This window comes from Vitis vinifera, chromosome 6 (genome assembly GCF_030704535.1).
Source record: "Vitis vinifera cultivar Pinot Noir 40024 chromosome 6, ASM3070453v1".
Taxonomy (NCBI): Eukaryota; Viridiplantae; Streptophyta; class Magnoliopsida; order Vitales; family Vitaceae; genus Vitis; species Vitis vinifera.
Genome location: NC_081810.1, coordinates 4,642,539 through 4,667,713, shown reverse-complemented (window position 1 = coordinate 4,667,713; position 25,175 = coordinate 4,642,539). Strand labels below are relative to the sequence as shown.

At 35.2% G+C, this 25,175-nt stretch overlaps 1 protein-coding gene across 4 annotated transcripts; it reads right to left on the bottom strand.

Moving 5' to 3' along the window:
- Positions 1-186: 186 nt before the first annotated feature.
- On the bottom strand, positions 187-24,054 carry LOC100246836 (two-component response regulator-like PRR37). Of its 4 annotated transcripts, XM_059737437.1 has the most exons (12): positions 23,801-24,053; positions 22,572-23,045; positions 21,726-21,795; positions 16,953-17,114; positions 16,709-16,842; positions 16,273-16,434; positions 2,842-3,025; positions 2,357-2,750; positions 2,238-2,265; positions 1,136-1,912; positions 724-797; positions 187-632 (listed from the first exon to the last, which is right to left on the bottom strand). In XM_059737437.1, exons 2-12 carry the CDS (start codon positions 22,575-22,577, stop codon positions 551-553), a joined length of 2,073 nt encoding a protein of 690 aa, XP_059593420.1. In that variant the 5' UTR covers positions 22,578-23,045; positions 23,801-24,053; the 3' UTR covers positions 187-550. The 4 variants fall into 4 exon arrangements, with proteins under 4 accessions (XP_059593420.1, XP_019076113.1, XP_002281776.1 ...); XM_019220568.2 differs by lacking the exon at positions 21,726-21,795 and having other exon boundaries at positions 2,357-2,768; positions 23,801-24,054; XM_002281740.4 differs by lacking the exon at positions 21,726-21,795.
- Positions 24,055-25,175: the final 1,121 nt, after the last annotated feature.

Genomic DNA, 25,175 nt, shown 5'->3' with positions numbered 1-25,175 from the left:
CCTTTTGTCTGTTTATTTCTGGCTCTTTGAAAAGCGATCGCTTTTTAAAAGATATTACTTTGTCTCAATTCCCATGATTTGGAGTTTGAGTTACTATGAAGAAAAGAAAGAGAGAGAGAAGAGAGTTCTTATCTTCCATGGCTGGCTTTTGGTAGCACAAGATACTGGTGGGTTTAACAGCTTTCGTTGACAAACTAAAGAACATACCTTTATCTCTTCACCAAAAACGAGAAAATAGGTCTTTCAAGTATGAACTAAATAGGAAATGCACCACACAGACATAAGTTTTATCACATGGAGGAGTCTAACCCTTTTCAAGGGTAACATCCATCCATGGTGGCATTGAAGTTAACAGTTGTAAAAGGTGGTCTACAGTATCAGATCAAAGTCTCTAAACACTGGGGGTTTCAGTTTCGCAAAAGATAAGAGCCCTAAACACCCTACCCAGACACTCCTTCCCTAAGTAGACGACTAGTGCTGGTTCACTGTACAAATCTGAATTCACCATCAGGCACAAAGGTGGGGTTAGCAAACTGTATCCCAGCCTATGTTATCGAATACCACCATCACAAGAATTGTTCGCAGACGAAGGGTCGTCGCTTTGCCCATCTTTCCCTGCTTTGTTGTCAGACCTGGAAAACAAAGCACGAGTGAGACTTAAAGAAAGCAAAAGAAATGATGAACTAGTGTGGTAGTCTGCGTTATGGAATTGTGTTAGCATACACATTTTGCCGGACAAATTGTCCTCGAATACGTGGTCGTTGTTCTGCCAGTTTCTTCCTGCTTTGGTAACGAACCTGGCGAATAAGACATGAAAAACTTAATTCTGTTGACTCCATAGAAATACAAATAATGACAGCAAGGACGTACAGGTGAGTCAACTAGAAAATCAGTTTCCAGACATTATTAAGCCAAACACCTCCTCCCTTCAACAAAATTATATGATTGGCTTTGTTGGCACGCATGAATGATGTTTTCAACAGCTGAACATCAAACTTCTAGGTTTAGCAACAGAATCAATGATGGGATGAACCCAGTAATTGCGCTATGTTCTTGCCCCCTGAAGAACCATGCATGGTCCTAGCAAAAGACATGCACACTACTAGAAAAAACATGCATAGCTAAAGCTTGTTACCTTCTTTTCAAAGCATCTCTCTTTCCTTTTCTGACGGAATTTAGTCAAGGCAGCCTCTCTCTGCGCAAACCGGTCTTCTTCAACTCTATTTCCACCGCCCTTTCCGCTGATGGCACCAGCTCCACTGTTTCCAGCTGCCCCAATGTCACCTTCCATGTTTGTTGCACCCACGTTCAAGGCAGTGCTGCTCCCATTCTGCCCATTGCTCCCATGGTTACTTCCCGAAGCACTCCCATTTACACTGTAGTTTCCAGCATTGCCTTCAGTGGGTCCACCAATCACATTTGATGATCCACATTGTGGAGCTGCTGCTGCCATGTTCTTCAAAAAGAGATCGTCATTATCAGTCTGCTGCTGCTCCTGCATGCTGTGGACATGGTGATGATAATGGTGATAGTGGTGATGGTGATGCTGGACTTGGACCTGCTGGTGTGAGCCTATTACTTGTGCTTGAACTGCGTCAACTACCACATCATCTGCCTTCCCAGATGAGACTTTCTGTGGTGGAAACATTCGCCCACTAGTTACAGGTTGGAAGGCAGATGAATGGAAACATTTAAATGCTGACGTTGACTCTGATTTCTCGTTGTAAGCTTCTGACTTGGGAATAGCATATTTGGTGGTAGAGACCATGTCAATGTTGTTGCTACTGCCATTAGACTGCTGATTTGGAGGAATGCCATCCACATGAGAGGGGAAATTATGCATTGTTTCTGTCTTCATTGCAACTGAGCTATTATCGAGTGGAGAACAGCTTCCTACATTCCCTGTGGGAGCCTGCTTAACAGAGGAGGTAGTATTACTCCTGAACAGCAATAGGATTTCGGCTCCTCTACACTAATCTTTTATCCAAACATGGCTATCACCAGCTGGTTTACAATCAAGTACACTACAATGCAAAGGATGCTGCTGCCGTTTCACTCATAAGAAGAGGGCACTTATTATAAGTTGGTACCACTTTTCTGCTGATGACAGCAGCATCCATTCACATCACAATGTGGTATGCATTAATTTGGAACAGGCCATAAATAGAACTAATCATAGAGTAGCAAAGGCCCAACAATAGAAGGTATCTACTGTCTGAGATGCTATAGAACTTTACCTGATTAGCAGAAGAAGCAGTATTGTATCTGCATAGTAAATGAAAAGGAAATATAAAATTGTCTGAAAGGTATTTATAGTTGTAAAGTAGACATTGTAGGTCTGCAACTTGTCCCTTACTTTGAGAATGCTGAAAGATCTGAATGTCTTAAAATACTGCGATCATCATGCACACAGGCCCCAACATCTCCTGCTCCTCTCAGCCTTTTTAAACTTAAGTCAAGGGGTGGCAGTTCTGTAGTTTCACAGCTTCCCTTGTCTTTGATCTGTGACACATCAGAAAGGCCATTTGGATTCTCAAAAGTTCTGCTTTCTACCTGTGGGTCAGTACAATTGGCACTTGTACTGTTATGTTCCAAGTGTTCTTTATCAAATGGTTTACTATCTGATTCAGGCAATTTATTCTGCCTCTTGCATGTTGGGTAGGTTGAAAACTTCTCATGTTGATATTCAAGTTGTACAGCTGGATTTGTAGCTACTCCTAATTCCAAGTCTCTACCCATTGCAACATTGTCTGAAAAATGAAACAGACCTGGATTTTAGATTATAGCATGTCCAACCAATAATATTGCAAAAAGCCATACATAGGTGTCATCAAGGCGTACCAGGTTGTTCATCCTTGCCCTGGCATTCTTTTGTTTCAATAACATGCACCCACTGGTTGCTTAAAGTTCCAGGCTTTGTATGGATTACCTGGGGACAAGTGCTATCAGGTGCATCAGCCAATTGATCCAATGGTGATAATGGTTGGGGGCTGTCAACTTCAGCTGCTCTTTTTGTCCATGAGCTCTGCAAAGTTAAGAGCAACATCAAGTTCAACCTTTCTCAAAATTTATCAATTTAGGTTCTTCACAGGCTTGTTTCAGGTTTTTCAGAATTTGAAACAGATTTGATACTGTATACTGTTAGACATGACAAAGCGAGCTTGGGCTATAAGTACCATATGCATTAGGATTGGAAACCACTGAAAAGGGATATGGAAGCCATTGATATCAAACCATGAACATTGCTATCATAATTATTTGTTTTTCTAATTATCAACATGTTAAAGGCAAGTTCTAATTGTGGACCAGTTTTGGTTCTAGTTAAATCAATGGTATTTACTTCTTAAAGTAGTAACAAAGGACAACAGTGCCATCTTGGGGCAAAAAAAATTTAGAGAAAAATCAGTTGGAGGAATTTGCAGAGGCTATGGGATGCAGTATTGGTGAATGGGCCTCTGAAAATACCTGGATCTCTTCTCATATCTATTTGTGAGAGGAACTCTAATCTTCTCTATTAATTCCCATATCACTAGCTTCACCACCTCCACCTCCTAACCTCATTTACAGGTTTATCAGTGATCATCAGTAAGTTGTTTCACATGGCTCAAGCTTAACATCTTCTTATTCAGAGGCTCTTGTTATCCACCTATGATGTTGAGCTTTACCAATTACATTACATCAAGGCACATTTACCTGACTAACATCCCACTGTTAAACTTGTGTTTTATAATCATGTTTCTTAATCTTTGCAATGTTTCTTTTCTGCCTTTTCTTCTATTTCTATACATTTTATCTTGATAGCAGACTTACTAAATGTTAGGATAGAGTCCATTAAAGCAAGACATAATGCAACAAAGTTAGATATGGGCTTCCACTTTTCTATCCATCATTTGCATTGATATTGATTTGAGCATTCAAACCCATATCACTTGCATTGTACATGACTTTGATGCATTAAAAGTTACACAGAAGATACTAGTCATGAATTCTTTACAAGATGATAAGTAGTTCACAATCAGTATCCAATAGAGGCGGTAGTACACTACCTCCTAATTAGAGGTATAACTTGTTTTGGTTTTCGGGAGAAGTTTCTCATGATGAGTGCACTAGTGTGTATGATTACACATTGGAAAGGACCTAGAGTGAATCATGACATGAGGCTATCAGATTATCATGATTCACCAATCTACTATGTTGCATTGACTTTGAACCTTGAGAGGATATTGAGTCTATATTGAAATCAACAGGAGACTTTGACCTATGGGTGATACCCTAATTTGGTCATATATCCTTACGGAATAGGCTATGGTTGATGGACGCTAGTGGCAACAGGTATTCTCAATAGAGGTACTATAATATCTCATGGGACTGAGATAGCGTATCCTCTTGGATCATCCAAGGGATATGTGATCATGAAATTAATAATCATAGTATTATTCCTTAAGTAGAATTTGACATATGCTATTTATGAAATAAAGTACGTTAGTTGATCACATAGTAAGAGGATCTATAACTTAAGGATTTGAGAGGTAATCTTGATAAGTTGATAACACTATCCTGTTAGATTACGGACACTAGTTAATGGGGAGACTGCATGCAATGAATGGTAAGTCACAAACCCGAGCTTTAACTTATCATAATTTCATAAAATATTGGAGTGCGGTTGACTCTCATTAGTCGAGAGTTTACTTAGCATCAAATTGGATTCCAAAGAAGCCAATATTTTTCTATGTGTCTTAATGGTCCCCTCTCAAGCTCCTAGTTCATGGTAGCACGTTTGCCCGGAGGAATTTGGGTTTCTAGTTCATAAGTGTGCATAAGAGTGTTTTGACAAAAACGTAAGGTTGCATTAGATCTTATAACTTGTCTTTCTGGACCGAGCTAATCAATTAATTAATTAATTATGACCCAGGCGAGCTGAATTAGGTGACTCAAACCCAATTTGGACTTCAGTCACTTAAGTTTAGAAGGAGCCCTATATATACCTCCTTAGGAGTTAGGGTTTTAGACTTTTGTCTGTCATCTTCTAGAGAGCTTCTAAAGAGAAACCCTAGCCATTCTAATAGGAGAAAGAGAAGTTCACCCATCCCTCATGTCAGGATCCATAGAGAGAGAGATCAAACACCCTTAAAAAATGTGGTGTAAGATGCCCAAAAGGAGGCTAAGAAATGAATTATGTCCCAAAGACCCTTTGAAATTCTCGTATTCTCCTAAAAAATCCTAGCATTTCTTTCCCACCACACAACCCACATCAAACTAAGATAAACAAACTGCCATAATGCCTTGCCATTGGCATTTACCTTTTTGAGTGTCACTAACCAAGCAAAGGATTTGACCTTAAATGGGGCTTGTGATTTCCAAACAAAATCAATAGGGAATGATGGAGTTGGATCAATATAGTTGGACAAGACTAAAAAGAACGATTTTATTATGAATAAACCTGAAGAAGATAAGGACCATGCTCTCGAGTCATGACCAAATGGAGATAAGTGCAAGTGTGAAAGAGAGGACATGAGTATTTCAAGATCTTCTATCTCAAGATCCGAAAGATTGTGATGGAAGTTTAGATTCCAAGAAAAATGATTAGCGGACCTAAGAACTTATGAGATAGTAAGGTTTTTAACTATGACAATTCTAAATAGACCTGAGAATTGAGAACACAAAGGTTGATCACCTCATCACAAGTCTTCCTAGAACAGAATTCTTGTCCCATCTCCCACCACCAGCCAAATGCATCTAGAAAAATTTAGAAAGACCTGTGCAATGGTCTTCCAAGGACAACGATGTGACCACCTGACTGTGCTTAGTATGTGTTTCATAAAGAGTATACCTTTCCTTAGGAAACCTCCAAAGCCATTTCTCTAATAAAACGTGAATTCTTATAGAAATCCTCCCAACTATAATCCCACTCCCCCCCTTAGCCTTACACACCAAGTCCCAACTAACGAGATGGTCTCTGTTATTCTCCTTAAACCTTGACCGTCACCATAGAAAATCCATTTGCAATTTCTCAATTTTCAACACCACTGAAGAAGGAATTTTGGACATGGAAAGGAAGTAGTTAGGAAAATGAGACAAGCACGAGTGGATAAGAGTTATCTTCCTACCTCAAGACAAATAAACTTTTTTCCACCCATCTAATCTTCACAAAACTCTCTCAATCACCGAATCCCAGAATACATCTGCCTTTGTGTTCTCCCCTAATGGAAGTCCCAAATAGGGAATAGGTCAATTTGACACCTTACAACCAAGGACCAATGCCATCCTATCGAGTTAATCTAGATAACATTGATGCTAAAGAGAGTACTCTTCTCTAAATTGACTTTAATTCCATAAATATACCCAAATACTACCAAAATTATCTTAAGAGTGTCCAATTCTTCCCAACAGGCTCTTGAAAAAAAGATGGTGTTGTTTGCAAATTGCAAGTGGGAAAAAGTAGCCCCACTCCTACCAACTCTAAATGCTTCTAGTAACCTATTTTCCTCAGCCCTCAACATCAATCTACTTAGCACATCAACTACAATGGTAAAGAGAAATGGAGATAAAGGATTTCCTTGTCACAATTCTCTAGAAGCTTTGACCTACCTTTGGCATTACCATTTACTAGAACTGCAAAAGAGACAAAGGATAAGCAACTTCTCATCCAAGCCCTCCATCTAGGATTGAACCCCTTACTTTCAAGTACAAGGTCTAGAAAGCCCTAATCCACGTGGTCATAAGCCTTTTCAAAATCAATCTTGAAAACTACCATTTCTTCTCCAGATCACGTTTTCTCATCCACCATCTCATTGGCTATCAACACAGCGTCCAATATTTGTCTTTCTTAAACAGAAACTCCTTATGTGATATGGATAGTTTTATTAAGAACATCTTGTAATTGCCCTGCTAAGACTTTGGCTATGACCTAATACAAACAAGTGACCAAGCTGATAGGTCTAATATTAGACATCCTTTTGGTTTAACTCTTTTTCGGCACTAGGGCAATGAAGGTAGCATTCATGCTTTGATTAACTACCCCGCTTCTATGAAACTCTGAAAACACCCTCATTAAATCCTCCTTAACCACATCCCAACATTCTTGGAACACAACAATAATGAAGCCATCAGGGTTAGAAGCTTTATCCTTATATAACTGAAAAATGGCTTGATGAATCTTTTCTTCAATAAAGGCACGTTCTAACCTAGAAGCACTTGCTACTGAAATGGGTAACCAATCTAAACCTTCTTACCTCCAAGATTCTCCAAGGGGACTCACATATAGCTTCCTAAAAAAATGCAAAATCTTTGCTAAAATATTGTCTATGTTATCTAGAATTGCTCCTCCTTCATTTCTAAGGTCTTTATATACTTGTTGTTGCGCCTGCCATTAGCCACCTTATGGAAAATTTTTGAATTACAATCCCCTTCTTTTACCCACAACAACCTAGATTTTTGCCTCCAATGTACCTTCTATCTTAATAGTAGCTCCTCCAACTCCCCTTTTCGAAAGGCTCTTTGCTCTAAAAGCTTTGTTGCAAGATTTCCTTCCTACTCGAAAGCATCAATAATAGCAATATTAGTAAGGTTGCTTTTCTTCCTTTCTTTTAACTCTCCAAAAGTCACCTTGTTCCACTATTTTAGTTTGGATTTAACAAATTGTAACTTTCTCATGAACTTATGTCCTTCCCACCCATTACACTAGAATTTTATCCACCAACTAGTAAAATTACCTTTGAATTCTGGATGGAGCAACCACATGTTCTCAAATCTAAAAGGAGTTGGTCCTCACTTAGGTTGGTGTTTAAGGCAATCAGGCAATGATCTAATGTCAATCTAGGAAGAGCTTCGTGTAGACTCTGTGGAAAACTTTGCTACCACTCATTTGAGCATAGGAATCTATCCAATCTTTTGCACATCGAGACATCTTGCATATTTAACCAAGTAAGAGAAGCATTCCTTAAAGGGGGATCAATTAACTCACATTCTCTTATGAATTCATCAAAATCTCTCATACTAGGTGTTAACCTAGAACCACTCAATTTTTTTGAACTTCTCCTTATGACATTAAAATCTCCCCCATACAACAATTTGGGTAGGTTAAATAAAAAAAATCCAACAGCTCATGCCAAAAATCTGTCCTAAGAGTGGTGTTGTTTGGACCATAAACAAAAGGTAAGCCAACAAAACCTTACTCCATCTCTTAAAAAATTGATTGTGACTGAAAAGGACCCTATTACCACCTCTTCACTGCTAAACTTTCTTGAATCCCAAATAATCAAAACCTCACCTAAAGCCCCACAAGTTGGAAGGTAGGCCCAATCCTTATTCCTAACGGACCAAATGCTCCCCACAAACCTCCCTTTTTGTTTCCTGAAACATCATTATTTCTAGATTCTCCTTTCGCAAAAAATCTTTAATCACCCTTGTTTTATTTTTGGATCCTAATTCTCAAGTAGTATTCCAACTGACGATCCTCATAACAAGACTTCTCTATCCCCCAACCTCTAATCCAACACCTCCTAGTCATCCAAGGAAGGTCTATACTTTCACCCAACATACACCTTATCCATCACTATTGTTCTATTATTTCCCGAAGGTATGATGTTCTGGTGACATTTGACTAACTTGACATTCCTAGAGGACAAAATCGAAAGGGCCTTGGCCACTTTACTGGGAGAAAGACCCTCTAAGAAAAAACCTTTTGTAGCTGGGCATTCCATTTTTAGGATACGGGACTCATTACGGATGCTAGTCTCAATCCTAAACAAGATACTATTCAAAATCTTATTAGGGGATACCATTCAAACTACATATTATTTTATAAATCAATTACCCTCCTTTATATTGCATAAAAAGATTCCATATTCTATATTATTTCTTGCTCATCCCTTATTTCTCCGTCTCTTAGAGTTTTTGGATGTGTTTGCTTTGTTTATAATATTTATGTATTTTTGGATCCTCGATCTATTAAATGTGTATTTTTGGGATATTCTAAAACTCAAAAAGGACACAAATGTTTTGATCCTATGTTTCGTAAATACCTTATTACTGTTGATGTAACATTCTTTAAGACTACTTTATTTTTCTAATCATGGTTTACAATTAGAAAATGACTTATTTCGGTCCAAGTCTGGTTATCTTCCTGTTATTATACTTCTCCATCTAAGACTGACAAACCATAACAAGCATATAAATGGAAAAAACTGGTTAGAGATAGTGAAACAAATCAAACTCAACTTCTACTTCATCCGAACTTGTTAGTGGATGATTCTATACCACCACCTATATTTGTTTCCTCAAATTCCCAATGAGTCAAACCTCCATATTGCACTCAAAAAAGGTAAACGCAATTGTACTTACTATCCTCTTACTCATTATGTATCTTTTCATAACCTTTCCCCCCACCTTTCAGTGTTTTGCTCATGCCTTGTCTTCTATTTCCATCCCTAAGTCTTAGTAGGAAGCTCTAAAGTATACCACATGGAAGAAAGCCATGGAAGAAGAAATGCATGCTCTCCTAAACAAAGATACATGAGAACTCATTGATTTGCCTCAAGGAATGGATGTTATAGGCTATTGTTAGGTTTTTTACTATTAAGTATCATCCAGATGAGACTATCTATAGGTTGAAGGCTCAATTAGTTGCTAATGGGTATACACAAACTTATGATGTGGACTATTTTGAGACTTTCTCTCCTATTGCTCGTCTTAATTCACTACATATTCCGATTTCCTTAATTGTTAATTTTGAGTGAAGTCTATATCAATTAGATGTGAAGAATGCAATCTTGTATGGTGATTTGAGAGAGGAAATTTATATGGAGCAACCACATGAGTTTGTTACTCAAGGGGAGTTAGAAGTTAGAATTTGCAAACTAAATAAGGCTATTTATAAACTAAAGCAATTTCCTTGAGCTTGGTTTGATTAATTAAGTACTATTCTTCTATCATTTGGTTTTAGAAGATGTAATTTTGACCACTTATTTTCTCAAGAGGGAAAGTAGCATAGTGGTATTCATTCTACATGTAGATGATATTGTTTCAAGTGGTGATCTTAAAGGTATTGAAAAAGTGAGAGATTATTTGAAAAATACCTTTCCAACAAAGGATCTTAGGTTATTACGTTATTCTTAAGCATTAAAGTTACACATAGTAGAGGTAAGATTATTTTGTCCTAAAGGAAGTATGTATTGAATTTGTTTAATGAACTAACATGTTAGGAGTAATAACAAGTACACTTTTATGGAGCAAAATGTGAATCTTAATGGAGATGAAAGCACTATGTTTTCAAATAAAAGAAGATATCAAAGTCTAGTGGGCAAGCTCATTTATTTGACAATGGAATATTTGAACAATATAAAAATACCGAAGCAATATTTTTTAGTGTTTGTAAAGGACTGAACAAAAGAATTTTGAAAATATTGGGGGAAATTCCACAATTTTTTATTTAGCAACTCGTGTAGACTATAGGATAAAAATTCAAGGTTTTGAATATGAATTTATCTATTTCTCCTATGGGGAAATTAATGTGTAGTTATAAACTTCATATAAAAAAAATCACACTACATATGGTAGTGAATCTTGTTTTATTTCATCAACTTTCACCACACTTGGACAAAATATTATTTTTAGAAATTTATCTAAATGACAACAACCAAATGGAAGTTGAAACATGCCTAAACTTTCAAAATATTTAGATTCAAATTATATTGCATTTTTAACTCATGATGAACTTAAAAGTTTAGGTTTTTGCAAATGGTGTAAAGGACATGAAAGTTGAAACCACGTTCCCTATGCTATCTAAAATGGCATGGGATATACTAACCTCACCAGTGTATATGATAGCATCAGATTTGCATTTTTTATAGTTTCATACATAACTAGAGACAAGAGGATGTGGCTCACATTTGAGATGATAAAAATATTTAGCATGAATAAAAGATTGGGAAAATGCAAATAGGTGGCAACGAGCGTGGAAAGTATGACATAGGGGATGTGCTATAAAAATTAAACATGCAACAAGTAGAGAATATTGAAGATGATGAAGCTCAACCTTCAAACGAAGATTAATTTTTGTCAAAAAGAAGTGTATATCTTAGTATCCGTTGCATTTTTATTTTTTTTCTAAATATGTAATTATGTATATCAACTTTTAAGTAATATATATAATTAATAGTTAGGTTGGTGCCAATCTAGTTGGGATGTGCCTAAACTATGGTGATGCAATTGTTAACCTAGAACCTCCCACAAACCCTCCGCATCCCTTTACCACTTAAGCTAGGCCTCAAGGGCAAATATGATGATGCAATTGTTAACATAATTTAGTTTATTCATCTCATTTTTTAAGTTTTGAGATTACTTCAAAAAAAATTATAAGTCCAAATTTATAAGTTTCCATAATGTAATTTAAAACTTAAAAGTTAAAATATAATATTTTTATAAGTTACAATATTACATGTAAAATATAAACTATAAGTAACATAAAACTATAAGTTACAATTAAGTCACATATCTAAATCTACTTTTTTTTTTTAAAAAAAAAAAAAAGGATAACAAAAAATAAATAAAAAAAATGAGCCACCACCCTACCATGGCCTAAGTGGGCCTCATGCATGTGCTAAGCCAGGTATCCATGTCATTAGGTATCGCTTAGCCTAACCTATGGCCTATTTAGGCCCTTGAAAACTGTCTCTTGTCAACTCAACCCTACCAATTGCCACCTCTAGCAAAGATCTTAGCATGGATTTTGTTCTTGACTTAAAAAAACTGAAGGACATAACTTTATTTTAGTAATGGTTGATCAATTCTCCAAAAGATGGCTCACTTCATAAGTTTCAAGAAAACAACTGATGTTTACTATGTGCCTAAGTTGTTCATCTCGAAAGTTGTCCAACTTCATGGATTGCTCACTTCTACAGTGTCTAATGGATATTCGATCCACAATTATATTATTTGCATGTATTTGAGTTGCACTTATGCTTTTGATTGCTACTTTCAATAAATATATTGTTATTTTTCTAGAGATAAAAAGTAGTTTGATTCTTCCTAATTCAATTCTTCTAATATGATTAAAATATGAAGAAAGATCTCTCAATAGGAGTTTGCCTTCTATCTACCCCATCAAAGATTTTATTGCTTGAGATACCAACTCCAACGATTACCCTCGGGTGGTTAGGGTTGATTCAACATCAAAATCTACAAAGGAAGCTATTCTTCACAAGGGTAATCATGTCTAATAGCTAAATATCATGAGATTAAAAGCTAGCATTTCTCAATGAAGTCTAAAGCTATGAAAGTTTTCCATAATCTTTTAAGCATGAAAGACTGCTTGATTTGCTTGAGCCTTCAAATGAATCCTTAATATCAACTTTTGTAAATCTAAATCTAAGACGAATAACCATCTTCTTTTTAATTGCTCCCTTCTCTTCATGAATATGGAATTCCATCTTGTAAAGATATCTTATGTGCAAGAATTCCAATTCTAACATCAAGATATTTTATGTGCAAGAATTCCAATTCTAACATTTACTCTTGAACCTTCATGCATTAAAGACTTGGCTAAGGGGGAAGGTCAGATTTTTGCAGCCACTTTCATTTCTGCAAGGCTCCTATAGTTCTAAATTTTTTTATTTGTTGAACTTCTTGAATGAAAATAAAAAAATAAATAAAACTCATTAGTTGAACTCCTCAACATATTCAAGCTTTGTATGATTCTTCCAATTCCCAAGTCTCTAGATTTTAAGAACGAGTCAAGTAGCCTCTCTTCCTAGATATCTGCCCTTCTTAAACAAAGAGAGAAGCTCTTCTGATTGAGATGAAAGAACCAAATAATTCATAGATGTCATGGATTCTTGGTACTTGGTAGGAACTTGTTCCAACTTCCCCAAGTTGCAGAAGGATGACACTTACCACAGGTCAGTTGATGCAAAGCTGGAGGCCCTTGGTTCATTGGTATTATCTTTACAAGCTTGGAAAAGATTCTGCTAGGGATGTCAATATCCTGAATGTTTCAAAAACTTGGTTCAACCTGCCCTTAATATGTTGAGTTTGGGCAAAATATAACCTGGTACAGATGAGAATGGGAAATTTTTATAACCCAACTCTGGTTTGGGTCGAGGGTGGATCTTACTCAGCCTGCCTACCCCACGCCGGAAAGAGATCATTTTACAATTTCGCCTTTCTGAATGTTACTAATTACAAGATACCTTTATACATACACACACACCCAAAACCCTATCAACACCTCTTTCTTCCCTTTCCATGACATCTTGTCTTCTATAGGCACCCCTCATTTCTACAATTTTTTCTCTATCACAACCATTATCCCTCGTTTCCCTTTTGCCTTCATTTTCTACATATTTTTCACTCAAATCGTAGTAAAACTTTGTGGATTGGCATAGAATCATTTTTTTGTATCTCTTTTTTCTTCATCCAAATCTATGAATTGATGTTAGAATCAATGGAGTTTGGAGATTTCTGTGAAGGATAAAGTTGAAATTTTTGGAGTTTTGGGATATTTACATGAAGGTTAAAGTTAAAACTTTTGGAGTTTTGAGATTGGTTTGTTGAAACATCACATCTTTCTTTTTTTTTTTTTTTTGATAGGTAAAAAAGAAAACATCACATCATATATCTTTCTTTCTTTTTTATTTAGATTTTATTTTCTGGATTTATAACATTATGGAGATTGATGGGCTCTTCTAAAGGGTGTCGATTTTTTGAGGATTTATACACAGATTTTTTAGTTACCAAATCATGAAACTCTATATAAGATAGGTTTTATTTTCTCTTTTTTCGTTTGATTTCTTTTTATTCTATTTGTTTTTTCATAACATAGGAGCATATTGGAAAAACCATAAATAGCATCAAGGAGAAACAATCAAACAAATTTTCAAATTTTTTTTAGTACTCATGTCCCACCCTACTCTACCCTGAATTGAGATGGTATTTGGAATACTAAACTGCCCTTGGTTTTTGTTGGGAACAGGATCAGGTTTCTCTCTACAGGGGTGGGGATGGGAGAGGCCCCATCCCGAGCCCATCCCCTTTACATTTATTGAGACTCCTAAATCATATTCTCTTATACTGAGGTAGACAGATTACTCTTGAGCACTTCTATTATTTGTTTTAATCAATAATGTCAATAATATATCTCAAGAATGGTGAACCAATATTAGGATAGGGTAAATATAAATACTAAAAAAATTCGAAAATAAACGACATTTTGCGGAAAAAATAGGCAATTTATCAGTTGGAGAATTGTTGCAAAACCATGCCTACTAGCTGAAAATTGGCAATACATCAGCAAAAAATCATCATTTTTTATTTTAATGAGAGAGAGAGAGAGAGAGAGAGAGAGGGAGGGAGGGAGAATCATGACCCCATTATTTATGCATCCAATTGCCATTTTTTGTACTAAGATAAGTTGATTACTTTTTATGAAAAATATAGTAATTTATATCATATGATTTTTTGTAAAATGGATAATATTTATGAATTTTTATAAAATTTAAGAATATTTATACATTTTATTAGTTGAATAAGTCTAACAAACTTATTATTTTTCTTATTCTCAATAAAAATAAAAAATAAAAAAAATCTTGGCCTTGTCCAACTTATCAATTCCAATCTCATTCTCTTTAACCAAATTTTTATGGAAATCAAAAGCTCCATTAAAGATTAAGGTCTTTGTTTGGTTAGTAGTGCCCAAGAAAGTAAAAACCAATGACATGCTACAGTTGAAAAGACCTTGCAAGTTCCTTAGTCCTTATTGGACATCCTTTTTTTTTTCTTTTGATAGGCAGTCCTTGTTGGACATCTTATGCATAGAGAGTGAAGAATCGGTTGGTCATCACTATCTACATTGCCAATTAACATTGGGGTTTTGGCATAAGCTTTTCAGTCTAGCCAAGATGGATTGGGTTTAGCCTAAGATGGCACACCCATTTTGAGGACGAAACCATTAGGAGTGATCACAAAGGCTCAAAGGATTGTGAACTACGAAGCATGGTAACTTCTATGGAAGTATCATAGCCATATGCAATACATGCCAAAGGCAAACACCATAGGCATGGCTTAACATGCATTGGATGCATTTAAATTGTCCAAGATTAGAGTATTTTTAACATTTATATCATAGATGCACCCAGGGATGTCTTGAGACACCCCAGATAATTCTAGGCAAAACACATCCTATAACCATAGAATTCTAGATTAATTAAATAAGATTTAATATTTTTATAGATAAGTTAACTATACATGAAATACATTTATAAACACATCTCCACAGTGTTTGTATCATTCCTTTATCCTTTTTTTCCAAATTCTGTCTTAAGTGTTTGAATCATGCCGCACCTGTCTTAACTTCATGCTTGAAAAGAGACTGTCAAATTCATGAGAAAGAGAATGCAAATTTTATGCACATGAGAGTACATGTGTTTGAAGAGAAAAAGAACAGATGTGGCCAGGACTTATCAAAATCTAAACTCAAGCACCAATAATATCATCCATGAACCAAAATAAAACAAAAGGAGAGATAAAAACTGTAATTAAGGAAATAATAAACAAGAAAATAACATACAAAATTAAATTAAAGGAGTGTCCAATCACTTCTTCAATTTAAGTCCAAACATCCCTAGTGGAGTTGCATCTTTATTTAGATAATTCAATATTACTATTTGGAATTCTGATAAAAAAATAAAAAATAAAAAATAAAATATTACAGTCCTGAACATCCCTATTGAACTTAATCTTCCATTTTGATCGTTAGGGCTTTCTCTAAGGAGTGTCTTGTGAGTTGTGACCTTACCCTTTAAGTTCCACTATAATAAAATTAGAATTTCCTACTAAAATAGGGGGCTTTGCCTTTTGCCTAGAATTGTATTTATTTCTTTAATGATAGGTTTTCATTGGACACTCACATGTGAAAACTGCTTAGGTAATTAAACATCTGCTAGAGTATTATAAACAGGATTTTTTTATAATACCAACTGGTCTTATTTCAATGATATCCAACAACAATATATATGAATTTGCAGCTAAGAAGTTTTTGCAAAAATGAGCAAAAGCAGCAAGCATAATTGAACAAGATGTCATCCAATTTTGGCTGTCCATGATTGGTCCTACTAAGCAACTGCTTCTATATTATAAGTGTGAGAATATTTAAGCATACTAATCTTAGCCACCTCTCTGGTTAAAATACCAGTGGCTAGCTATCAGAGAATATTAACTAAAAGACATACATTGGACAAGTTCTAGCTATTTCATTCAAATGGATTTGTATATCATCACCTGGGTACCACTTCCATTGTCACTTCCATCCCGAATGCTTGGGCCAGTACTTCCATTATCACGCTCATCACTGCTGCCCGTATTGTTTTCAGACTCATCATTGCTTTTTGACTTCACAGATTTTTTAGTCTGTGTGCCACTTTCGCTCCCACTACCACTAGACTGAGAAAAGATGAGAAAATAATTCAAAGTTAGGGAGGGAATTTTAAACTTCATTGTCCCTGAGTTGGAAGAATAGTGATAAACTGATAAAAATATGATAATATATCTTCCGCAAAACCAGATAAGTTTAAGTACTTAAATATGCTACTAGGAGAGGAAATTGACCTTCCAAGCCCAAACTAGTGCATCAGCTAATATTATTATTAACATGGAGTGAGTGTCCATGATTGGACATGTAATTTCATGCCTGAAGCAAAAAGGTATAGCAACTCACACTGTGGCATCTTCTCCAAACATGCTGCCAAAGGTTTTTAAGTTCATTCTTTCGAATAGGTTTCACCAAAAAATCAACTGCACCCTTGGACAGACACTTAAAGACTATACCCATAGAATCATGGGATGACATCACTGCATAAAAAGATCGTCAGGGTGGAAATTCAATGCATCAAATCAGCAAGAGTGATAGGAAAATAAGCCTTAAATTTCTATGAAAATGAAAACACTAAAATGATACTTACTAATCACAGGAATATTCTTGAAAGTTTTGTGGCTCATGATCTTGCATAAAAGACCAATTCCCGATATAAAGGGCATGACTACCTCTGTTAGGACGATATCAATATGATTGGTCAAATCTTCCAAGATTTTCCATGCCTGAAGACCGTTTGCAACAGCAGTAACTGCCAAAACCAGATTGAAGGTTAAATTACGTGAAAGGAAAAAAAATAGTGATAAGAGTAGGAGTTAAGCTTGATAAACAACTTCATTGGGTTCCATTCAGCAAAGCATCGATCAAATGAATTGACAAGATAACTCCATCATCCATCTAATAGACTAACACATCAACCTAAGATGGCACTTTTAGAAATTATACAAATTCTATTTGTAACATAATTAAAAAATCCCTTGAGGCTTGGCTCAAGTGGTAAAGGGTTGTGGGAGGTTCCAAGTTCAAGTTCCAATGGAGACAAAAATTTACCTATAGAAAGAAACATAATTAAAAAATAAAATAAATACAAAAAATATTTTTTCAACCTACACAGAAGCAACTAATTGCCCTTGCGGCAAAATATAATCTGCACAAAATTTTAAATCCACCACATTTCCTACTCGTACATTATGATGACTGGATTCATATTAAAAATGCATTGGTGTTACATAGAAAGTCCGTACATGAAATCATAAAACACAAGCGATCAAAGTCATCTCATTGCTTTTCATTTTCAAACGACTTTTGTTTCCTTTCTTTCTATAAGGTCCAAAGGATGCACAATGAAGCCGCTTTCCAAACCTTCTTGCGAATTTTGCCCACCAAGGATCCATGTCATCCTAAAAGAATCTCTCTGACTCTGGCAGATTGCATCCAATGATATTTAAGACTTTTGCTCCCTTTTATGATAAAGGCTAATTGGCATCACACCCATGTCAACACATGCTCAAACACCATTTTCAATACTTACAAATAAATGTTATTTTATTTACTTAAAAGATATCTTGAAAAAATGCACTGTAGCCCAGCGATATCTAGTTGCTTCCCCACAAAGTCCTGGAGCCTCTGTTTGACACCATTTCATATCAAATCAAGTTCTTAAGTCTCACATAAACATTTTGGACGATGACTAGTTTCAAATCTTTAAAGAAGCATAATATCCAAAAACTATTTAACTTATACTTATTTAACAAATATTTTGCTTCAGCATTTAAAAACTTTCTTTAGATAATTTCAGGCAACCAAACTTTTAATGTCCTATTATCTACGATGTTAGTCAATAACTTATATTTCAGTTGATAGAATAAGCATTTCAAATCCTAACAAAAAACAACTCATTAATTTCCTTTATTCTATAAGCCATTCCTCTGGTCTTCATGTACATGCATTGCACTGATTTTAGGATATCTTGCTTGTACTTTCACTAATTTAATATAAAAAGAGTAAACTATATGTTGTAAGCCTAAGTTCTCTTCTTTTTTTTATGCGTTCTTCGTTCCCCCTTTTTTCCTTTTCTAAAAAGAAAAAGCCTTTATAGGAGTTTCTAGATCAGAACATGAGGCATTAGAAGATAGATAAATAGCCATGCTGCAGTGAAGTGAGCATTTTCATGGTATGGTTACATTACTCAATCCCCAAGACAACAATACATTCTAAATTGTCTCCTAGTTAGGGGTGCAACTTGGATGGGTCAAACTGACCTAGCTCGATGTTTGGGCGGGGCTTGGACATTATTTTCAATACTCAGATACAGGTTTGAGTTAGGTTTTTTCAACTTGAGCCCAATTTGGGTTGGACTCAGGCCAAGGTTCAAACAACTAGAGCTTAACCTAAACTTGATTTGATGTTTTTATAATATTTATAATATACATTATTCTATATGATAATATTCAATTTATTTTTATATTTTTAAGAAAGAATATCAAATTATATTTTATCATATACTTTTTCAATTTTTTTAGAAAAATATATAAATTTATGTTTTTTTTTTTTAGTAGCTACCTTGAAATTTTGTCCTATTTACTATTTAAATTTTCATATAAATACATAGAAAAAAGTTTTTTAGAAAATATTATAGATGAATTTTGAATTTTGTAACCAATCAATCCACCTCTAACCCAACCAACTGAAACTCAACCCAAGCTTAGAGAAATGAGGTTAGGTTAGGCTTGGGTTGAGTACCTCAGGTTAGAGGTTAGGTTAGGTTGAGCTTGGGTTAGCCATCAACCCAACCAATCCTCCCAAGTTACAGCCCTACTCCTAGTATAATGAGTTTTACAATTTTTTAAGGACTTTTGGACTACTTTAAATTCCTGTTTTGATTTGTCCAGAAGATGGTGGGCCAGGTATCGAATCATAAGAAGTTAAATTGCTTGAAATCCCACTAGAGTGGACTGGTTTGCAAAAGCTTGAAGCAGCCACTGTTTATTTTTTCTATTTACCCTTTTTATTGCCTTCATATATTAAGAGGGTACTAGCACATGGCATATAGAAATTGATGAGAACTAACCATGCACTTCTTAAATTGATGATTTAAGCTGCACAAACATTGATCTGGAGGCTTAATAGCTTTGTTTATGAAAAGCAAAGGAACAATGAGGCACATAAGTAGGAAGTAGAGAAGCCAAATTGATTGGAACTCACTTATAAGAAACAGAAATCCCTTTTTTTTTTTTTTTTTTTCTGTTGATAGATAAAGAAGCAAATATGTATTAAAAAGAGACGTCAAAACAGTGACTCAAGGTATACAAGATCAATACACCCACCACCAAAAAGGCTCAAACAAGAGAAAAATCTACCAAATAGGAGGGGCTACAAACCTCAACAAAAACTAACAATCATCTATAAACAACTTAGTTTCCAACCAAAGAAAGCAAACAAAAGCGCTTTTTAGCATTTGGATTGAAAGCATGTCATCCTCAAAAGCAATTCTATTCCTTACCTTCCAAACCGTCCAAATGAAGCATAATGTGCCTACACTCCAATCCTTCTTGCGTTTTTTACCCACAAATAAACCATGTCAACCCAAAAGAGTTTCTCTAACCGACGAGGGAAGTACCCAAAACACCCTAAAAAAAGCAAAGAGCAGTTCCCATAAAACTCTTGTCTTTTCACAGTGAATAAGGAGGTGATCTCTATATTCTCTATGCAATTGGCAAAGATTTTTTCTTTTTGATAAGTATGCAATTGGCAAAGATAACATCCATTTGCTAAAGACCATCCTCTTCTCTATACTTAATCCAAGGTTAAAGTTTTTTCTCACATTGCTTCCCACACAAAAAAGCTTAACTTTAGGTTGCACCCACAAATGCCTCTAATTGGAAAAGAAATGGAACTCCCAGACTCCAAGGCATTGTAAAGAGACTTAACTGTAAACTTGTCACTCTTTGTCTCTATCTAAAGCATTCTATCTTCTGCACCCCTACACACTTTTTTCCCATGCAAACACACCAAAAATCTCTCCACGCAATCCACCTCCCAATAGGTCATGGCCATTCCAGTTGATACAATGCTGGCAGTGCAGGCATAGATACAATAAGCAGTTAGCAATAAAGCCTACTGACAAGGGCAGTTAAGAAGAAAGTCAATGTAGAGACATGAGCAATGATGAGAAAACGCTTTGGAAGCAGCATGACCTTTTGGAAAGGACTAATAAGTACTACTCATGGTATGGTGCTGTCATAGAGCTACAGGTAATCCACTATACCAAGTCCTCTACTGCATATACATTTACTAACTTAGATACCTCAACTAACCCTTCAAGACCCAGATCATTTTGGCTCAGGACTTCCAACCACATATGGCTAGCGTAGTACTTCACTCCTCTTAGATATTGCTTGAGTAGAGAAAAGGCTAATATAGTTCACAGGTTACCATAACACAGCTGAAACTTCTTTTTTACTTTTTCTACTAATGCTGAAGTGTGACACTTTATCTCTCCCACAGCAATTTTCACAAAGAGTGACTTAGAGAACAATTGGCATGGAAAATGTTCTATCTTTTGGATGATCATCTAAACTAAGAGAATCCAAATAATCTCAGCAATCTAGCATCCATAGCCATTCTCTCGTGGCCTAGGATATTACTCCTTTTTGTTTGTGAAGTTTTTTATCTGCTAAACAAATGGTTATGAATTTCAAAATGCTTGCCAAACATTGTAAAAACTCCATAGCTTTCCTGGAAGAAACAGAAATTCTGCAACTTTCATAATAGTTCACTTTGATGTTTATGTTACTTCCCTCTAGTACCATGTCATTGTTTGGCTTGTAAATGACTTTTATTTTTGTGGATGGTTCCTTTAGGATTACATGTGTGTATTTTTGAAGGAAAAAAGAATGAAAACTTTCAGCAGAACTTCCACCAAATGGTGACCATGATTTGAAACCAATATCAAGATTGTTTTATTTGATACTACTGTTGAGTATGCTTTGTAGTTTTGCTTTGTACTTTCCTGATCACGGTATCATCGCTGGTGTCCCACAGCAGAATAAAGCAATTAAAAATGAAAAATCCAAGTCAGATACTTGATTTTCCCCATCCTTGATTTTTCTCATGAATGTGCCCATGATTTCTTCATAGTGTTATAGTACCTTATTAGTTACAAACTGGTTGACATAATGCTACCATGGTCCATTCAAAGGACCTGCTCCCCTTATACCAATGTAAGTATATCATAACTTTGTTTTCCCCGTCAAAGGCTTTGCTATATATATATATATTTTTTTTTTTTGATAGGTGCCCTTGACTGGGAAAACAAAGTTACGATATACTTACATTGGTATAAGGGGAGCATGATACTTACATTGTGGGTGCCTTATGGAAATTAGGAGTGGCCAGAAATCAAGTGGGATCGGATTTATTTCATGTCTATCCTGCAACAAGTGCATCATACTTTTGTTAAACAGGTAACATGATACAAAACAGGCAATCCATTCAATAAATAGATCAGGTTGGGCTGAATCAGATCTTGTTTAAGATTATATGCAACAAGGCAATCAAACAAGATTGCAACCCATTTAAGCCTCTAAATGTAAACTAATTGGAATTAATTTGTTCTCTAAAATGAACTATGTTTATTAATAAGAACCCTAATCTTTCCTTAAGTTTCTAAAAGTGCACAAAGTTATATCAGCTAAAAGATCATATATGGATTGAGTGGTAAACATACCAATATAATATGATAACTAAATGTCAAAACAAGTTAACGGGTAGAGGTTTCTAACCTGAACATGACCCATGTGATAAATGAATCAAGAAGGTTGAAATGATCATAACATATTTACACATAAGATTCAAACAACCTGCTAATTTCATCCCATTTATGGAGTCGTGTTCAGGGTGTTAAGAATTCTCACCCTAAAGGAAATTGAATATTCCAGTCTAATGCTTCCAGCCATAGTCTACCACCCATAATGAATTCATGAAAAAAAAAAAAAAAAAACCTAGCACACAATTAAAATCCAAAAATTGATCCTCAGAGCAAGCAAAAACAATTTAAACAGTATTAGAGTTGAAATAGATCCTTTTTTTGTTTTTTGAGAGTTGAAATAGACATGAGATGGGACATTTCCAGCTTCCCATCATTTAACGTCAAAACAAGCTCATGTGTGTGTTTACTTGCAGCTGTATTGGGATATGAACTACCAACCTTCATAACTGCAATTCCGAAGCAGAGCAGTAACTACATGGCGTGTCGAATCATCATTTTCCACCAGAAGAACCTTCAGTGATCTAATGGGGAGAAAACTATCCCAATTTATTGCTGACCCTTGAGGCTGTTGCTGCGAATTCTGCAGCCCATCATGGACTTGGATTGCTTCTTCCGACCCCTTATTTGCATCTTCAATTATCTCATTGCTCCCAGGCTCATCTTCCTCAGATGAGCCCAAGCCTTGCCCCTCACCCACCATTCCATTCCTAACTTCTTTTCCCTCATCCCATGTACTGTTCTCTCTATTCACCAACCCTCCCTCCCCACCACCATCATTGTTTGCTTGAACAAACCCCATCAACCAGATTCAAAAAGACCAATGATGAGGGATAAGCATGATTGAGTAGATGACAAACCAGCATTCAATCTAATATGAAGCAAACACATGCTGACGATTCCACAAAATAAATCCTGCAAAGACAAATCCATAAATACCCACATTTTCCAACAGAAGAAGTTAAACAGACAACATAAAAAGGGATCCATGTAAAATAAAACACAGTTTAAACGACAATCTGATGATCATAATCATCTCAAAAAAATTTTAAATTGAAAAAAATAAAAAATAAAATGGGAAAGAAAATAACCCTCAACCCCTAAAGCCCATCTATCCATTCTATAACCGGACCAGCTTTCAGACAACAAACCATTAAACCAAACCATACAACTACTCGAAACAGATGATATGTGTAGAAGACACAAGTCAAGGAATCCATGAACATGGATCTAGGTTATTCTATTTAACAACGTGAAGCCATCTATATAGAATTCACAAACGAGAACAAAATATTCAAAGTTTATGGATTATCTATAGAGGAAAAATGAACACAAGGATCCCAGATTTAGTCATGATTAAATTTTGGTAAACATCACAGTAAAGAAATGGATTTTGTTAAAAACAAATAACCCTCTGTTAGCTGAGAAAACAGAGGAAAAAAGAATCAAAATTTTCAAACCATCATTTGTGTTGTTCCTCTTTGCAATTGCTTAAGAAACAGTTCATTGGATGAGTATCAATCTTCTGCGACTCTAAATAATACAAAGCCAAAGATTCAAAAGTTTTCAAAATTTCTCTCTTTTCCTTACTTTTCTCAGCCCGAAACAGAGCATCAAAGTTGATGGATCCAAAAAAAACGATTCCACATAAAATCACAAATCCTGATTACCTTCAGAGCATTTTTAAAGGATAGGAAGCCGCAATTGTCTGAGCATAGGAATCCCAGATCAGAACCCTAATCTGCTTCCAAAAAATGAAAGACTTCAAAGCATGATTTTTCAAGGTCAAATAGAAAACGATAAACGAGAGCTCACAACAAAAATAAAAAGGAAACCCAAAAAAACAAAAAAAATAAAACGCTTTCTCTGTTTACTGAAAATGTTATGGAAAAAGCTCTACTGGTTAAGAAAATGAGAAACAAATGTTGAGAAAGAGAAAGGAGGAAGATATTATTAGAGTACCGATGACGTGTAACAAATGGAGGTCCGGAGCTGCTCCATGGTCCACGTCTGATGTCGTGTCGTCCGACGTGTAAAAATCGAGGGCATTTGGAGTCTGACGTGACCAAGATCTAAAACCGGGAGTAGAGAACTATGTGCCGAATCTTTTAAGCAAATCCTCTAGATCTCGGGGCAACCACGTGGCGCGTCGCACGCTCAGTTAAAGGTCTGTCCCGAGTAAACGTCCGTCTTTTAAAACCGTTAGACGAGGGCTCGCTGTCTTCCTGTATAGATAACGATCGTTTTAACGGTTAGGCTTTTGTAGAATGACTGTGCTGCCCCCTATCTCGTTTTTCTCACCTTAATTTTGGAATATCCTTTTGTCCAAATTTTTTTTTCCGCGGTGAACCTCCATTTTCCATCCTGACAAAATTGATATTCTCCGCAATTGAAGGCAACATTTTCAGTAAAGCAGATTTTTTAAGGTCGCGTTTGTTTCCCGAAAATTCAAGGAAAAATGTATGGAAAAAAATAGAAAAAATAAATTTAAAGTAAAGAAATTTTTTTATATATTATTTCAATTTTTTGTATTTAACTCTTTTATATAAGGATTAAATAATTTAAAAATATATAAATCTCTTAATAATTTTAATTTTTTTTTATAAAGAAAATCAAACATGAGAAAATCATTTTCCTCAACATTTTATTTTTCTTTCCCTAATACTTTTCGGGAACCAAAGATAGTCTAAATGTGTTTTTTATGAAAACTTGAAATAATTAAATGTTTATAAAGATAATATTTTATTAATAGATAAAAAAATTATAATAGGTATGAGGATATTCTCCTAAGAAACCTATATTTAAGTAGTATTTGTTTTTTTGGTTTTTTGTTGAAAGTAATTTATTTTCAGAATTTATGTTGTTTATTTTTCTGCTTTTTCATGACTTATTATAAACTTTTTACTAAATAGAAAAAGTCAAATTATGTAGTTTTTTCTAAATAGAAAAAATAATATATTGGTTTTTTTTTACTTTTTAATACTTAATATAAATAAAATACTATAAAAACAAATAATCTAATATTTAACACTATTAAACATTAAG

Coding starts and splice junctions, on each gene's coding strand:
- LOC100246836 (XM_019220568.2), bottom strand. CDS start 22,932: ATGGGGTTTGTTCAAGCAAACAATGATGGTGGTGGGGAGGGAGGGTTG. Junction 17,115..22,571: donor TCGGAATTGCAGTTATGAAG/GTTGGTAGTTCA, acceptor TGGTTTTGGCAG/TTACTGCTGTTGCAAACGGT. Junction 16,843..16,952: donor CAAGAATATTCCTGTGATTA/GTAAGTATCATT, acceptor CTTTTTATGCAG/TGATGTCATCCCATGATTCT.